Source organism: Mobula hypostoma, chromosome 13 (assembly GCF_963921235.1).
Source record: "Mobula hypostoma chromosome 13, sMobHyp1.1, whole genome shotgun sequence".
Taxonomy (NCBI): Eukaryota; Metazoa; Chordata; class Chondrichthyes; order Myliobatiformes; family Myliobatidae; genus Mobula; species Mobula hypostoma.
Window position 1 is genome coordinate 2,038,476 of NC_086109.1, and position 16,985 is coordinate 2,055,460.

A 16,985-nucleotide genomic window follows, 5' to 3' on the forward strand; every position below is an offset into this window, starting at 1 on the left:
CAGAATTCCTGTTGTTTGCGTTTAAAGTAGAAGCTAATCACTTCCAACTGGTACTGTAAAGCCAGGATTTTTCCGCCCAAGGGTTGTACTATAGCGTAGTGGTTAGCACAACGCTTTACAGTACCAGTGAACCAGGTTGAATTCCCGCTGCCCATAAGGAGTTTGTACATTCTCCCCGTGTCCACGTGGGATTCCTCTGTGTGCTGTGGTTTCCTCCCACAGTCCAAACACGTACCGATTGGATGGTTAATCGGTCATTATAAATTGTCCTGTGATTAGGTTTGGGTTAAATTGGGGTATTCCTGGGCTGCACGGCTCAAATGGTTGCAAGGGCCTGTTCCCTGCTCTATCTTGATAAAATGTTTAAAAAATCAAATAAAAAGTGTCTAATACCAGAGATGGTGCACCTACAGTGACAGGGGTAAATTCAAAGGAGATGTGCAGGGCAAGTTTTTCTTCACACAGAGTGGGGGTGGGAGCCTGAAATGGGCTGCCGGGAGTGGTGGTAGAGGCAAAGGCCAGAGAGATTTTTGAGAGGCTGTCACATACACACATGAATGTCTAGAGAATAAAGGCATATGGAGCACGAACAGTCAGAAGGGATTAGCTTAACTGGGTTCCATTAGCAATGAGTTTGGCAGCACGTCATGAGCTGAGGAGCTGTTCCTGTGATGTTCCATTCCTCACGTTCTGACATTCTCCTCCCTCCAATGGGACCCGTTAAACCTGGGGTGGAGGAGATTTCTCAGACAGACGTTGCTGAGTGAGATTATTGTGAATGTGATATTACTGTTTGAGTGAGTCAGGAACCATATTGCTGTGTGTGAGTGTGCTGTTGTGTCCGTGTACTGTGTCACTCACTGGGACATTATATTCAGTGTAATGAACACACAGGGTCTCACTCAGCACAGCACAGCATGAAGGCTGAGGAATAAACACCTTGCTGAGCTCAGACCTCAGTCTGGGGAATTAACAAGCAGTGCCTCTGAAAATGGGATCCCTGAACATGACAGACCAGGACTTTGACCTGGGGATACAGAGGGATCTGTTTAACTGACCCACAGATATAGACTGTTCAGCCCAGTCATCAGCCTCTCCCACCAGATTGGCCTATCTCCCATTCCCCCTTCCCCATCTGCTCAGCTCCTCCGCAGATCGCTTGCGGGCCGAATGTCGGAGACTGCAGCTGTTAGAAGAGCTGTTCAGACCGCCCAATGTCGGGAGGACGGGGGCAGTACCAGCCACTATCTGCCAACTCACCGATTTTGGAGTCACGCTGACGGCTGAGATCTCCTGGGGTATGAACCAACGAGAGGTGAATGTTTTATTTTGGACTCTGGAGCAGCAGAAAATTTCCTGGACTTGGGCATAGCCCATCGGCTCAGCGTACAGCTGCTTGTGTTGAGTCAGCCCATGATCGCAACTGTCTTGGATGACAGCCGCTTCGTTCCGGGCAGATCCGGCAGATCGGCAGCAGACTTGCAGATGGTCTTGCGGATGAAGATAGCGGATCATGCGGAGGACATTAGTTTCTCTATCATTGAGATCTCTAGTTCAGGAGCAAACAATGAGTTGCCCAAGCAGTATGGAACTCTATCGGTTAAGCCAAAGGCCTCCAGTTGCCAGGTCCCGTCTAAGGGGAAGGCTTCAAAACGGAGACCCTTGGAGCCCAGTCCCAGGAGCGCAAGGACCATTTGTCGCGCCTCGCTGCCGATGTCTGAGGAGATGGAAGAGGATTTAGAAGGTGCTTTGGCCGCTATTTTCACTAGAGACTTGTGAACCTATGGGTGAAACCCTGGGGTCTGGCAAATCACCCTCAAAGAGTCTCAGGAGTCACCTTCGGAGGAAGGTTCGAGGGTAATTGCAGCTCCCAAACTGGCAGAAATCCCTTTGGGCTACAAGGATTTGGCAGAGGTCTTCATTAAGGGAAAGGCCTCAATTCTTCCACTGCTGCCAGCCTACCACTGTGCTACAGATCTACTGCCTGGTACTTGTCCTTCGCGGGGCCGATTATCTCTCCCCTCCCCTCCTCCTCCCAGCGCTCACAGCCTCTCCCTCCCTGCTCCCTCAGCCCCTCCTCCCTCTCCATTCCCACTGCCCCTTCCCTCCTCCTCCCTATCACCATATGTATCCCTTCTTGATGCCTTTCCGCAGATTATACGGTGAAGATGTATATACAGCACAAGGCACACAACGATCAGACTGAGTGTCACAACGGCAATTGTACAGCCAGTGTGTGACAATACGTAATCTGTTTCTGGGGGTGTGGGGAGACACCGACCGTCAGATGTACACGTTCCGGAATTCTTTCCCTTGTATTTGTCCCAGCTTTTGCGAATATAGAATATATAGGAAAGGGAACACACTGAGTATCCCGATGGCAATCATCCAAAGCTTGGGTGATGATTTCTGATCTGGATCTGAGGAGGAGAAACGATTCTGTGATTAATCCCATCCTCATACACCCAGTGACAAGGAATCGATGGATCCACTCCCTCTCACCACAGGCCAGATAAAACTCCCCATCATGAAGGGGGAGGGGGATGGAGAGAAAGGATTACAGAATTAATCCCATTCCCACACTCCCAGTTCCAATCATCCTCACATCACTCCCCTTAAATCACTGCCAACAATGTCACCAACTGTATCTCCACTGATGTTAAACAAGTTCCTTCACACTGTCACTTGGTAACCACACTCCCACAGTGCCCTGTATCGCTGACTGTATCTCAATTGATGTTAATCCAACTCCCTCACAGCTTCCCACAGAAACCCCTCTCCATCACCCTGTATCCCTGACTCTATCCCCAATTAAAGTTCAAAGTACAAAGTACAGTTTATCAAAATGTGCATACATTATAGAACCTCCAGATTCATCTCCTGACAGGCAGCCACGAGACAAAGAAACACAAAAACAAACACACCGATATGAAAAAAGACCGTCGAATACTCAATGTGCAATAGAAACAATCCATCATGTAAACAGTAACTGCAAGCCAGTCGTGTTTCTGAACTGAGGTCTGCAAGAGAGTCCCATACTTTAGTGTAGAGCCATGTAAACATTGTGGAGCAGCGATCTTAATCAGCCCGAACCTCACCTCGGTCCCCGTCACCCAGACCTTTCTGACACCCTGACGTTTCCAATCTGGGTCAGCACGTAACTCTCCACCCCAACATCGGGTTCTGCCGCTTTGAGCAGCGATCTGAGGCAGCCCAAGCCTTGCCTCGGGCCTCAAGAACCTGACCTTTTCTATCTGGCCCAGTGCTTAAATTTCCATCCGAACAACAGGTTCTGCCTCTTGGATACGCTGGACTTCACCACTTTGATTCGACCTGTAAATCATCCATCCATAGATCGTCTGCAGTCACATCTGGCGCCTGGACCGGTGGCTTCAATTCGGCCCGTAACTCTCTGTCCAATTACCTTTCACACACACACATTACCGTCAGTCCCCTTTCCAATCACCACTCTCACACACACCCATTACCGTCAGTCCCCTTTCCAATCACCACTCTCACACACACCCATTACCGTCAGTCCCCTTTCCAATTACCTCTCACACACACTCATTACCGTCAGTCCCCTTTCCAATTACCTCTCACACACACTCATTACCGTCAGTTCCCTTTCCAAACCTCTCTCACACACCTATTACCTTCAGTCCCCTTTCTGACTATTTCACACACTCCCAAATCCAAATCCTTGGATTAGACCACACTGGGAGCACCAGGATCAGTTCTGGGCCCAGTAACACTGAGGGCACCAAACACATTTTGATGAGGGTTTCAGAAGGACCTTCTGGGAGCAGAACCAGCAGAACCTCAAAATGGTGAGCTGCCAGCTGCTGAAGCTGTAACACAGGGTGACATGTGAGGGATTAGCTTAACTGGGTTCCATTAGCAATGAGTTCTCCTCCCTCCAATGGAACCCGTTAAACCTGGGGTGGAGGAGATTTCTCAGACAAACGTTGCTGAGTGAGATTATTGTGAATGTTATATTACTGTTAGAGTGAGTCAGGAACCATATTACTGTGTGTGAGTGTACTGTTGTGTCCGTGTACTGTTGTGTCCGTGTACTGTGTCACTCACTGGGACACTATATTCAGTGTAATGAATACACAGGGTCTCACTCAGCACAGCACAGCATGAAGGCTGAGGAATAAACACCTTGCTGAGCTCAGACCTCAGGCTCGGGAATTAACAAGCAGTGCCTTCTGAAAATGAGTTCCCTGAACATGACAGACCAGGCCTTTGACCTGGGGATACAGAGGGATCTGTTTAACTGACCCACAGATATAGACTGTTCAGCCCATCCGCCAACCCCTCCCACACCTTTGGCCTATCTCCCAATCCCCCACACCATCTGCTCATCTCCAAACAACCCTCCCAAACTCTCCACCTCAAACCCCAAGAATGAATGTCTTGGACATGGACAATCAGTCAGTGGGGTTCAGTAAGGAGTGGAATGGCCAGGATCTGCCGTCTACCATTAATTGGGGGTGTTTCAGGAACTGGTGAAACCCAGGCCCCTCTGCAGTGTCTCACTCCCCATACACTTCCAGTCGCATTTTATTCTGACTCTGTCCTCCTGAACTTGATGTAACAGTCACCTCATAATCACCAGCATCCTCTCTCCGTAGATCACGGATTTCCAGACTGAAGTTTCCGGGATGAAAAGTCATCCGTCGCTTATACTCCTCAGGACCAAAGAAGGAAATGTTTCCATTTGCATATTCTACTATTGTGGTTCCTTTTGATCTCCACACCACCTGGGAAATGTTCAGCAAAAGTGTGATCTCAGCAGGTAGATAGACCAACCATCCCTGAGCTCCTTTCACGGTTCCCATCCATTCTGAGGAGACAAGAGGAGGCAGTCAGCAAGTGAGTTCAGTGACTGGAGCAGGAATCAGAGTGAGGTGGGTGCTGGGAGGGTGTTTCCCCCTACTGAGGGATCTAGAACAAGGGCACATTTTCAGAATAAGGGACTATAATTTTAGATGGAGATGAGGAGCGTTTTCCCTTCTCCAATGGTTGGTATTCTCTGGAGCTTTCTCCCCCAGAGAGCTGTGGAGGCTGAGTCAGTGTATTCAAGGCTGAGATAGAGTTTTGATCTAGAGAGGTGTCGGGGAGAGGGTGGAAACAGGCAGGAAAGTGGAGCTTAGATCAAGGTCAGACCAACCCTGATTTTAGTGAGAGGGGAGAGGGCTTGAGGGGGGCAAAAGCCTTCAAACCGTTCCTTGGAGAGAAATACAGATGGGAGGGTTAGGATGATTGTAGATGAGATAAAGATTGTTGGTGTGGATGGTGCAGAGGAGTGCCAATAGATGCAATTGGACATGGATCAGATGCAGATGTGGGTGGGGAAACGTGGCTCGATGTTGATTGGGTGGTAAAGAAGGGACTTTACATGTTTGCTCTCATCACTCGAAGCACTGAGTTCAAATGTCAGGAAGTTATGCTACATCTTTAAAAACTCTGATTCACCCACATCTGGAGTACTGCATTGAATTCCAGCCACCCTGTTAAAGGAAGAATGTGGAAGCTTTGGAGAGGGAACAGACATTTACCATCTGGGTGCATGTTTCCACACGGTAGGCTTATTCAGAAGGTCAGAAGGCATGGGATCCAGGGAAGTTTAGCCAGGTGGATTCAGAATTGGCTTGCCTGCTGAAGGCAGAGGGTCATGGTGGAGGGAGTACATTTGGATCGGAGGGTTGTGAGTACTGGTGTCCCACAAGGATCGGTTCTGGGACCTCTACTTTCTGTGATTTTTATTAACGACCTAGGTGTGGGGGTAGAAGGGTGTGTTGGCAAGTTTTCAGACGACGCAAAGGTTGGTGGTGTTGTAGATAGTGTAGAGGATTGTCGAAGATTCCAGAGAGACATTGATAAGATGCAGAAGTGGGCTGCAAAGTGGCAGATGGAGTTTAACCCGGAGACGTGTGAGGTGGTACACTTTGGAAGGACAAACTCCAAGGCAGAATACAAAGTAAATGGTAGGATACTTGGTAGTCTGGAGGAGCAGAGGGATCTGGGGATACATGTCCACAGATCCCTGAAAGTTGCCTCAGAGGTGGATAGGGTAGTTAAGAAAGCTTATGGGGTGTTAGCTTTCATAAGTTGAGGGATAGAGTTTAAGAGTCACGATATAATGATGCAGATCTATAAAACTCTGGTTAGGCCACCTTTGGAGTACTGTGCCCAGTTCTGGTCGCCTCACTATAAGAAGGATGTGGAAGCATTGGAAAGGGTACAGAGGAGATTTACCAGGATGCTGCCTGGTTTAAAGAGTATGGATTATGATCAGAAATTAAGGAAGCTAGGGCTTTACTCTTTGGAGAGAAGGAGGATAAGAGGAGACATGATAGAGGTATACAAGATATTAAGAGGAATAGATATAGTGGATAGCCAGTGCCTCTACCCCAAGGCACCACTGCTCAATACAAGAGGACATGGCTTTAAGGTAAGGGGTGGGAAGTTCAAGGGGGATATTAGAGGAAGGTTTTTTACTCAGAGAGTGGTTGGTGCGTGGAATGCACTGCCTGAGTCAGTGGTGGAGGCAGATACACTAGTGAAATTTAAGAGGCTACTAGACAGGTATATGGAGGAATTTAAGGTGGGGGGGGGTTATATGGGAGGCAGGGTTTGAGGGTCAGCACAACATTGTGGGCCGAAGGGCCTGTAATGTGCTGTAATATTCTTTGTTCTATGTTCTATTACAGGGCACGTGCTGGAAGAAAAGTTTGGACAGATATGGGTTGTTCCCTCTGAGTTTCGGAGGTTGATAATAGACCTGATACAAGTTTATAACATTTTTAATGATACAGAAGTAGACAGAAAGTAATTTTTTCCCAGGCGTGGCATGATAGCTTAGTGTTTAACACAACGCTTTACAGTACCAGTGAACCAGATTGAATTCCCGCTGCTCGTAAGGAGTTTGTACATTCTTCCTGTGACCACGTGGGATTCCTCTGCGTGCTCTGGCTTCCTCCCACAGTCCAAAGACGTACCGATTGGATGGTTAATTAGTCATTATAAATTGTCCAGTGATTAGGCTGGGGTTAAATTGGGGTAATGCTGGGCTGCACTGCTCAAAGGCCTTCAAGGGCCTCTTCCTTGTTGTATCTTGACAAAATTTTAAAAATCATTTAAAAAGTGTCTAATACCAGAGATGGTGCATTTACAGTGACAGGGGTAAATTCAGAGGAGATGTGCGGGGCAAGTTTTTCTTTACACACAGAGTGATGGGAGCCTGAAATGGGCTGTCGAGAGTGGTGCTACAGGCAAAGGTTTCGAGGGTGTGAACACAATGAGGGAATGCGGGGAAACACCGTCTACACTGTCCCTTCATCCACTCCCAGTGCACAGGTCATGTACAGAATGAAGCTCGTCCACACTATCCTTCTGCAGAGGTCAACCCTGGCACTGGTCCTCTCGGATGACCCTGACAACTGGTTCTTCACAGTGACGTTATTGGATTAAGGTCTACAATTCTTGTTTTTTAATTGCCCTTTTCCTTGTTGATTTAGCTTTCTTTTTGAGTTTATGTTTGAATTATCACCTGTTTGCTAACTTTTAGTAAATGCAGTATCGTGGGTTCTCGCTTCCTGTGGGGGGAGAGGAAGGAGAACTGGCTCGAAGATGGTGGGTGGGGAAAGGTAAAGATGAGAAAATCTGCAGATGCTGGAAATCTGAGCAACACACACAAAATGCTGGAGGAACTCAGCAGACCAGGCAGCATCTATGGAAAAGAGTGGACAGTTGACATTGCAGGCTGAGACCCTTCATCAGAGAAAGGAAAGGGGCTGGAGAAGAAGGTATCTGATAGGAGAGAACAGAGGGTAATGGGAGAAAGGGAAGAGGAGGGGCATTTATTTTTCAATGGGACATCATTGTGTTTTGAGTCTATGCCCTGTGGTCGAAGACACCTCACCCTGCCCATATGAAACATCCTCTCCAAGTCCATTGGTTTAAGTCTTTCAATATTCAGAATCAGAATCAGGTTTATTATCACTGGCATGGGTCGTGAAATTTGTTAATTTTGAGGTAGCAGGACAATGCGATGCATGATGACAGAGAGAAAGAAACTGAATTGCAGTAAATATACGTATCGAATGTATAATTTTCTAATCATTGGGACCTTGTTTTGGGGAGGTGTGACCTGTACAAAAAGGATGGGTTGCACTTGAATCCCAGGGGGACCAATATCCTGGTGGGGAGGTTTGCTAAGGCTGCTGGGAGGAGTTCAAACTAGAATTGTTGGGGAGTGGGAACCGAACTAAAGAGACTGGGGAAGAGACGGTTGGCTCACAAATAGAGAAAGCTTGCAGACAGTGTGTGAGGGAGGATTGGCAGGTGATAGAGAAGGGACACCCTCAGACCGACGGTTTCAGATGTGTCTATTTCAACGTAAGGAGTATTGTGAACAAAGCGGATGAGCTTCGAGCATGGATCAGTACTTGGAGATATGAAGTTGTGGCCATTACAGAGACTTGGATGGCTCAGGGACAGGAATGACTACTTCAAGTGCCAGGTTTTAGATGTTTCAGAAAGGACAGGAAGGGAGGCAAAAGAATTGGGGGCATAGCACTGTTGATCAGAGATCGTGTCACGGCTGCAGAAAATGTGGACGCCATGGAGGGATTGTCTACGGAGTCTCTGTGGAACAGAGACCCTGAGAACAGAGGTTAGGAACAGGAAGGGGTCAATAACTTTACTGGGTGTTTCTTATAGGTTGCCCAATAGTAACAGGGATATTGAGGAACAGATGAGGAAACAGATCCTGGAAAGGTGCAATAATAACAGATTTGTCTTGATGGGAGATTTTAATTTCCCAAATATTGATTGACATTTCCCCAGAGCAAGGAGTTTAGATGGGAGAGAGTTTGTTAGGTGTGTTCAGGAAGGTTTCTTGACACAATATGTAGATTAGCCTACAAAAGAGACTGTACTTGATTTGGTATTGGGAAATGAACCTGGTCAGGTGTCAGGTCTCTCAGTGGGAGAGCATTTTGGAGATAGTGATCATAATTCTATTTCCTTTACAATAGCATTGGAGAGGCATAGGAACAGACAACTCAGAAAAGCATTTAATTGGACTATGGCGAATTATGAGGCTATCAGGCAGGAAATTAGAAGCTTAAATTGGAAACAGATGTTCTCAGGGAAAAGGACAGAACAAATGTGGCAAATACTCAGCGGATATTTGTGTGGAGTTCTGCACAGGTAGGTTCCAATGAGACAGGGAAATTATGGTAGGGTACAGGAACCATGGTGTACAAAGGCTGCAATAAATCTAGTCAAGAGGAAAAGCTTGCAAAAGTTTCAGAGAGCGAAGTAATGTTGGAGATCTAGAAGATTATAAAGCTAACAGGAAGGAGGTTAAGAAGGAAATTAGGACAGCCAGAAGGGGCCATGAGAAGGCATTGGTGAGCAGGATTAAGGAAAACCCCAAGATACTCTGCAAGTATGTGAAGAGTGTCACGTACCCTGTGATGGGTTAAAGAACCATCAGAAATGGAAAACACTTTGGAGTCCAGTATTGCTATTAACTAATGGTATTTGTTAGTAACTACACAATATGGTAATGTAAATGCTGATAAATCAAGCAGGTTAGCATTGATTATATATAAGTAAGTGTGGAAATATGTGAGAACCAAGCTTCTTCAAGTCTGGGGGTAAACAGATTAGTCTTACAATGATGAGTAATGTTCAGTTCAGTTCGTGGTATTGCGTTGAGTAGCATTGGAGAGAGAGAGAGATTTGAGTCTTCAGGTGATCTGACGCCGTCAATCTTCCCAATGTCCTCTGAAATCCTTTAGAAGTCACTGATTGTGACCATAACAAAGGAGACCGTTCTTCTCTGCTGGAATTATCTACCCAGGCGAGGGTGGACTCACGAATAACTCCCCACAGGTCACACCCTTTTCACACTGCGAGAGCCACCAATCAATCCACCTTATTAACCCTCCAAAACCCACCTCTTCTGTGGGCACAACAAAGCTCATTCAGTGTCCAAAACCATGTGTCTGTAGGTCTAACAGTTGACCTTCTATTTATCTCACCGTGCTGAATACCAACTGTCCATCAAGCAGCTCCTCCCTTCTCTCGCTGTAAGAACTTGGAAGCTGCTAGCGTCCTTGCAGAACGTATAAACAAACTGTAAGCAGTCATCACCTCTCTCTCTCTTTCTTTCTCTCTCTTTTTAACAAGGTATCTGGTCTCTCTCTCTCTCTCCTTTCAAAAGTAAAGTTCATAGAGTTAATTCAGGACCCCCAGGGGTACATAACACGAGCAAGAGGATAAGACGTGAAAAAATAGAACCTATCAAGTGTGACAATGGGAAAGTGTGTATGGAACCAGAGGAAATAGCAGAGGTACTTAATGAATACTTTACTTCAGTATTCACTATGGAAAAGGATCTTTGCGATTGTAGTCATGACTTGCAGCAAACTTTAAAACTTGAGCATGTAGATATTAAGAAAGAGGATGTGCTGGAGCTTTTGGAAAGCATCAAGTTGGGTAAGTCGCCAGAACCAGAGGAGGTGTACCCCAGACTACTGTGGGAGGCGAGGAAGGAGATTGCTGAGCCTCTGGTGATGATCATTGCATCATCAATGTGGACGGGAGAGGGTCCGGATGATTGGAAGGTTGCGGAAGTTGTTCCCTTATTCAAGAAAGGGAGTAGAGATAGCCCAGGAAATTATAGACCAGTCATTCTTACTTCAGTGGTTGATAAGTTGATGGAGAAGATTCTCAGAGGCAGGATTTATGAACATTTGGAGAAGTATAATATGATTAGGAATGGTCAGCATGGCTTTGTCAAAGGCAGGTCATGCCTTATGAGCCTGATTGAATTTTTTGAGGATGTGACTAAACACATTGATGAAGGAAGAGCAGTAGATGTAGTGTATATGGAATTTAGCAAGGCATTTGATAAGGTAACCCATGCAAGGTTTATTGAGAAAGTAAGGAGGCATAGTATCCAAGGGATCATTGCTTTGTGGATCCAGAAAAGGTCTGTGTTGTGCTGTAGATTTGCGACGTTTCTATGTTTCTGATATGTATAGGAAGCTACCCATGGGACATCTGTAGAAATTTTCAACTCTTTTCACAGACAAAACAAATCTCCTCAAACTCCTAATGAAATATAGCTGCTGTTCATGATAGCGGTGTCAATATTTTGTGCCCAGGTTTGGTCCAAGGTGGAGGTTGCCCTGAGGTGCAGGAACCATGTGGTGGGGAAGTTGACTTCTTCAGGGTGCCAAGGACCACACTGTGTGGCGGGAGTTGACTACGGGAGGGTGCCACCTTCTTCCCCTGTCATAGCCACAGTCCAAAAGAGGACACAATCCTGCAGAGAAGGGACTGGGGAGACTCCCGGGATACAAACTCCTCTGTAGATCAGGGTGATGCAACCATGACTCATTTGCAAAGCGACCACTCTTTTCATCTCCATCGACGACGGCAATTATCTCATCGTGTGGGGGAATTTCAGCTCCACCACTGGGGTACACAGTGGCCGCTGTGTGTACCTGTCAATGTCACTGCAGATACTCAGACAGGCTACTCCAACAAACCCTCCCAAACTCTCCACCGCAAACCTCAAGAATGAATGTCTTGGACACGGACAAACAGGCAGTGGGGTTCAGTAAAGAGTGGAATGGCCAGGATCTGCCGTCACCCATTAATCGGGGGTGTTTCAGGAACTGGTGAAACCTGGGCCCCTCTGCAGTGTCTCACTCACCGCACACCTCCAGTCGTATTCTGTTCTGAGTCTGTGCTCCTGAACTTGATGTAACAGTCACCTCATAATCACCAGTGTCTTCTCTCCGTAGATCACGGATTTCCAGACTGAAGTTCCCGGGATGAAAAGTTATCCGTCGCTTGTACTCCTCAGGACCGAAGAAGGAAATGTGTCCATTTGCATATTCTACTATTGTGGTTCCTTTTGATCTCCACACCACCTGAGAAATGTCCAGCCCGGCTGTAATCCCAGCAGGTAGGTAGACCAACTGTCCCCGTGCTCCTTTCACGGTTCCCATCCATTCTGAGGAGACAAGAGGAGGCAGTCAGTAGGTGAGTTCAGTGACTGGAGCAGGAATCAGAGTGAGGGGGGTGTTGGGAGGGTGTTTCCCCCTCCTGTGGGATCTAGAACAAGGGCACAGTTTCAGAATAACTGACCATAATTTCTGACAGAGCTGAGGAATGATTTCCCCTCTCCAAGGATCAGGAGCCTATGGAATTTTCTCCCCCAGAGAGGTGCTGAGTCACTGTATTCAAAACTGAGACCGAATTTTAATCTGAAGAGGAGTCGGGAATAGGGGGGTTGTTGCTCGCCACCGCTTACACACTGGAAGAGGGAGCTGGAGGGGGGGATCTTAGTGGTTCTCACGTTTAACTGTCATTCATTCTTTGGGGTACTTCTCTGTTCTTGTGGATGTTTTGTGAAGAAAAAGCATTTCAGGATGTATATTGTATACATTTCTTTGGCATTAAAATGAAACTCTGAACCTTTTAAAGAGGCAGGGAAGTGGAGCTGAGATCAGGGTCAGACCAACCCCGAATTCAGTGAATGGGGAGTCAGCTCAAGGTGGGTGAAAGGCCACTCACTGTTCCTTGGATAAAAATACAGATGGGAGGGTTAGCATGTTTGCAGATGAGATAAAGATTGCTGGTGTTGTGGATGGTGCAGGGGAGTGCCAGTAGATGCAATTGGATGGATCAGATGCCGACATGGGTGGGGAAACGTGGCTGCATGTTCATCAGGTGGTAAAGAAGGGACTTTACATGCTTGTCCTCATCAGTCGAGGCACTCAGTTCAAAATTCAGGAAGTTATGCTCCTTCTTTAAAAACTCTGATTAGGCTGATCTGGAGTGTTGCATTCATTTCCAGCCATCCCGTTAAAGGAACAACGTGGAGGCTTTGGAGAGGGAACAGACATTTACCATCTGGGTGCCTGGACTACAAGGCATGCTGGAAGAAAAAGTTGGACAAATTTTGGTCGTTTAATCACAGTGTTGGAGTTTGCAGAGAGACCTGATAGAAGTGTTTAATATTTTTAAGAATACAGATAAAGTAATCAGATAGTATTCTTTCCCCAGAGGTGGCACTATAGCGTAATGGTTAGCACAACGCTTTACAATACCAGTGAACCAGGTTGAATTCCCACTGCCCATAAGGAGTTTGTACATTCTCCCCGTGTCCACGTGGATTCCCCTGCGTGCTCTGGTTTCCTCCCACAGTCCAAGGACATACCAATTGCATGGTTAATTGGTCATTATAAATTGTCCTGTGATTAGGCTGGGTTACAATCGTGGGATTGCTGGGCAGTGTGGTTCAAATCTCGGAAGGGACTATTCCCTGCTGTATCTCGATAAAATTTTTTAAAAAATCAAATAAGAGGAGTCCAATACCAGAGATTGTGCACTTACAGTGACAGGGGTAAATTCAAAGGAGATGTGTGGGGCAAGATTTTCTTTACACACAGAGTGGTGGGAGCCTGAAATGGGCTGTCGGGAGTGGTGGTAGAGGCAAAGGCAAACCCGTTAAACCTGGGGTGGAGGAGATTTCTCCGGCAGACGTTGCTGAGTGAGATTATTGTGAATGTGATATTACTGTTAGAGTGAGTCAGGAACCATATTGATGTGTGTGAGTGTACTGTTGTGTCTGTGTACTGTGTCACTCACTGGGACACTATATTCAGTGTAATGAACACACAGGGTCTCACTCAGCACAGCACAGCATGAAGGCTGAGGAATAAACACCTTGCTGAGCTCAGACCTCAGTCTGGGCAATTAACAAGCAGTGCCTTCTGAAAATGGGATCCCTGAACATGACAGACCAGGCCTTTGACCTGGGGATACGGAGGGATCTGTTTAACTGACCCACAGATATAGACCGTTCAGCCCATCCACAAGTCCCTTCCACCATATTAGCCTATCTCCCGTTCCCTGTTCCCCATCTGCTCATCTCCTCCAGCCTCGGAGTCACGAGGTTCCCCATTGACAGTTTGATGCTTCACAGCCTCTGGTCCAGTCTCCGGGGATGTGGTGAGTGTGTCCTCCAGACTCACACTGACTCAGCCTCACTACGCTGGGACCGTGAGCCCAGCTCTGGACACGGGCACTCAGTGGGGCTCAGTAAACAGGGGAATACACAGGATCATTAATTGGGGTGCTTCAGGAACTGATGAAACCCGGGCCCCTCCGCAGCATCTCACTCACCGTACACATCCAGTTGCATTTTGTTCTGAGTCTGTGCTCCTGAACTTGCTGTAACAGTCACCTCATAATCACCAGTGTCCTCTCTCTGCAGATCACGGATTTCCAGACTGAAGTTCCTGGGATGAAGAGTTATCCGTCGCTTGTACTCCTCAGATCCGTAATAGTCACTGATCTTGTTTGAATATGTCACTATCTTCACCCTGGGTGACAACCGTCTCCACACAAGCTCAACAACGTCCGGTCCGACTGGGATCCCAGGATGTAAGGACATCGACTGTCCCTGTGTTCCGTTCACAGTGTTCAGGGAATCCCCAGTCCCAGCTGAGGAGACAAGAGGAGACAGTCAGCAGGTGAATACAGTAACTGTAGAATCAGAGCCGGGAGGATCACAGTTACAGGAGCAGGCCATGTGGCCCATCATCTGACTCCTGACCCTGAGAGAGACCCTGCACACAGTTCCTACATCACACAGTGAGCCCACCGGGGGAACAGAGTGAAGACTCTCCACACCCGGCCCTGAGGAAGGGAGTTGCAGCCTGCAGCCAGATATCGATGGTCATGACAGCAGAGCACAGACATGGCAAATGGGCTCCAGTCTGGAGAAAAGGTTTGTAGTGTTTGGAGAGAGTGAACACAATGAGGGAATACGGGAAATCACCGTCTACACTGTCCCTTCACCCACTCCCAGTGCACAGGTCATGTACAGAATGAAGCTCGTCCACCCTGTCCTTCTGCAGAGGTCGACCGGGGGGCACTGGTCCTCTCGGCTGATCCTGACAACTGGTTCTTCACAGTGACGTTGTCGGATTAAGGTCTACAATCCTTATTTTTTAATTGTCCTTTTTCTTGTGGTTTTAGCTTTGTTTGTTTGAGTTTATATTTGAATTATCACCTGTTTGTCAACTTTTAGAAAATGGGGTATCTTTGGTTCTAGCTTCCTGTCGGGGGAGAGGAAGGAGAACTGGCTGGAAGATGGTGGGTGGGGAAAGATAAAGATGAGAAAATCTGAAGATGCTGGAAATCCGAACAACACTCACAAAATGCTGGAGGAACTCAGAATGCCAGGCAGTATCGATGGAAAAGAGTGAACAGTCGATGTTTCGGGCCGAGACCCTTCATCAGAGAAAGGAAAGGGGCTGGAGAAGAAGGTATCTGATAGGAGAGAACAGAGGGTAATGGGAGAAGGGGAAGAGGAGGGGCATTTCTGTTTCAAAGGGACATCATTGTGTTTTGAGGCTGTACCCTGTGGTCAAAGGCACACCCCCCATTTGAAGCATCCTCTCCAAGTCCATCTGTTTCGGTCTTTCAATATTCAGAATCAGAATCAGGTTTATTATCACCGGCATGGGTCGTAAAATTAGTTAACTTAGCAGCAGCAGTTCAATGCAGTACGTAATATAGAAGGAGAAGAAAAACAAATAAAATAATAATAATAAATAAGTGAATTAATTTACGTATATCGATATAGAATAGATTTAAATAGTGCAAAAACAGAAATAAATATATTTTAAAAAGTAAGGTAGTGCTCACTGGTTCAATGTCCATTTAGAAATCAGACGGCAGAAGGGAAGAAGCTGTTCTTGAATCACTGAGTGTGTGCCTTCAGGCGTCTGTACCTCCTGCCTGATGGTAACAGCGAGAAAAGGGCATGCCCTTGGTGCTGGAGGGCCTTAATACTGGACGCTGCCTTTCTGAGACCCCGCTCCTTGAAGATGTCCTGGGTACTTTGTAGGCTAGTACCCAAGACAGAGCTGACTAAATTTACAATTTACAATCCTTTGCAGCCTCTTTCAATGGGTTTCAATGATATTCCACCACACAACCCCTTGTCATTCTCCAAATCTACAGGCCCAGAGCAATCAATTATTAACTCTTTCATCTTCTTGGGCCCTTACCTCGCAAAGAAGCATAGGCTATCAATGAACTCCCATCTCCATCACCCTCTATGCTGAGCCAGATCTCGAGGTTGGACCAGGCGTGTCCGCATCATCTAATTTCAGCCTCAACATCTCTCCCCTATGTGTTTCCCAAATAAAGCTTCCAAAGAAAGGTGAGTTTTGAACCTTTGAGAACAATGGAATATTTCTCTCTATGTCAACTTCATCACTACAACAAAACCTTCGATACTTAGACACAAACACCGTATGGAAACTGATGAAACATTATGGAATATCACAGAAATTTGTCAATATCTTTAGGAACTCTACAACATGTCATGCAAAGTCATACATGTGGGAAAACTGGCAGAAAGCTTCAATGTCAACACTGGGGTGGAGCTGGAATGTTTGGGTCCTTTCCTGTTCCTGTTGGCAACAAACTAGATAACGAAACAGACAACAAGTGAAAAATGAAATGGATCCAGTGGACTATGTGGCAGCAACTTGATCACTAAGAGTTTGCAGACAACATCACCCTGCTGTTTAGTTCGAACCAACAGATGGAAGAGAAATCAACACTCTTGACCGCTAACTCCACCACGTTGGCTCTGAGACCAAACGGAGATGAAACAGAAGAGATAAAGATAAACTGCACCAGCAACAGACCCATAGAGATGAGAGATACAACCCTGGAAGAACCCTTTCATTGCCGAGATGATTCTCATGGCTAGGGTTAAATTCAGGGATTTCTGGGTTGCATGGCTCAAAGTCCCGGAAGGGACTATTCCCTGCTGTATCTCAAATAAAAAGTCTCTAATACCAGAGATGGTTCCTTTAAAGTGACAGGGGTAAATTCAAAGGAGATGTGCAGGGCAAGATTTT

At 46.6% G+C, this 16,985-nt stretch overlaps 1 protein-coding gene across 4 annotated transcripts in view; it reads right to left on the reverse strand.

Moving 5' to 3' along the window:
* LOC134355363 (muscle M-line assembly protein unc-89-like) overlaps positions 1 to 16,985 on the reverse strand; it is a 55,694-nt gene that overhangs the window by 13,485 nt on the left and 25,224 nt on the right. For 2 of the 4 annotated variants that reach the window (XR_010020050.1, XM_063065140.1), the window contains exons 3-5: positions 14,227 to 14,547; positions 11,747 to 12,049; positions 4,611 to 4,852 (exon numbers count right to left, since the gene is read on the reverse strand). Coding sequence is in view for 3 of the 4 variants with exons in the window: in XM_063065140.1 (XP_062921210.1) it covers positions 4,611 to 4,852; positions 11,747 to 12,049; positions 14,227 to 14,547 (866 nt within the window). In the remaining variant the exon portion in view is untranslated. The remainder of the gene's footprint in view (positions 1 to 4,610; positions 4,853 to 11,746; positions 12,050 to 14,226; positions 14,548 to 16,985) is intronic. The other 2 variants (XM_063065139.1, XM_063065138.1) reach the window with 1 other exon arrangement.